At 57.3% G+C, this 445-nt stretch overlaps 1 protein-coding gene across 1 annotated transcript in view; it reads left to right on the top strand.

Annotated features, from left to right (window-relative positions):
• The window catches only part of GID4 (GID complex subunit 4), a 4,021-nt gene extending 3,677 nt beyond the window's left edge, over positions 1 to 344 (top strand). Inside the window, exon 5 of the mRNA XM_010138568.1 lies at positions 42 to 344. Within this exon, the coding sequence (XP_010136870.1) occupies positions 42 to 105 (64 nt within the window). The 3' untranslated portion in view covers positions 106 to 344. The remainder of the gene's footprint in view (positions 1 to 41) is intronic.
• Positions 345 to 445: the final 101 nt, after the last annotated feature.

Genomic DNA, 445 nt, shown 5'->3' with positions numbered 1-445 from the left:
GCTCTGCCTCACCCTCTCCTCTGTGTTTCCCCCTCCCCCAGGTATCAGTCATTGAATTTAACTCACGTTCCTGAGCACAGCGCTCCTATCTACGAGTTCCGATGACAGCTGCCCGGAACTGGGACCGCACGGAAGCAAAGCGGGCAGGAGAGCGTGGCCTGCCGGGAGAACTGGCGCGGGACTGCACCCGCCTCTCCTGCCCCTCGGACTCGCGCGAGAGAGCCTGGATGTTCGCCCACCCAGCCCAGGGAGCGCGGCTGCTGGTGTCGATTCTCCCTCCCGTTGAGTGGCGATTTGATCTTTACTCTGGTTTTAAGCCTCCTTTAAATGCACTTTCTCATTGCACAGCTAGTTTCTCTGCCTCTGAAGTTCCTCCCGGCTCTCCTCTGGATCCAAGTAGCTGGAATCAGTGGTCTGTCCTGAGTAATAAGAAAATACAAGCTCG

Source organism: Buceros rhinoceros, unplaced genomic scaffold (genome assembly GCF_000710305.1).
Source record: "Buceros rhinoceros silvestris isolate BGI_N320 unplaced genomic scaffold, ASM71030v1 scaffold24576, whole genome shotgun sequence".
In the NCBI taxonomy this organism is placed as follows: Eukaryota; Metazoa; Chordata; class Aves; order Bucerotiformes; family Bucerotidae; genus Buceros; species Buceros rhinoceros.
The sequence above is the reverse complement of the archived record's forward strand: the minus strand, read 5'-3'. Positions and strand labels throughout refer to the sequence as shown.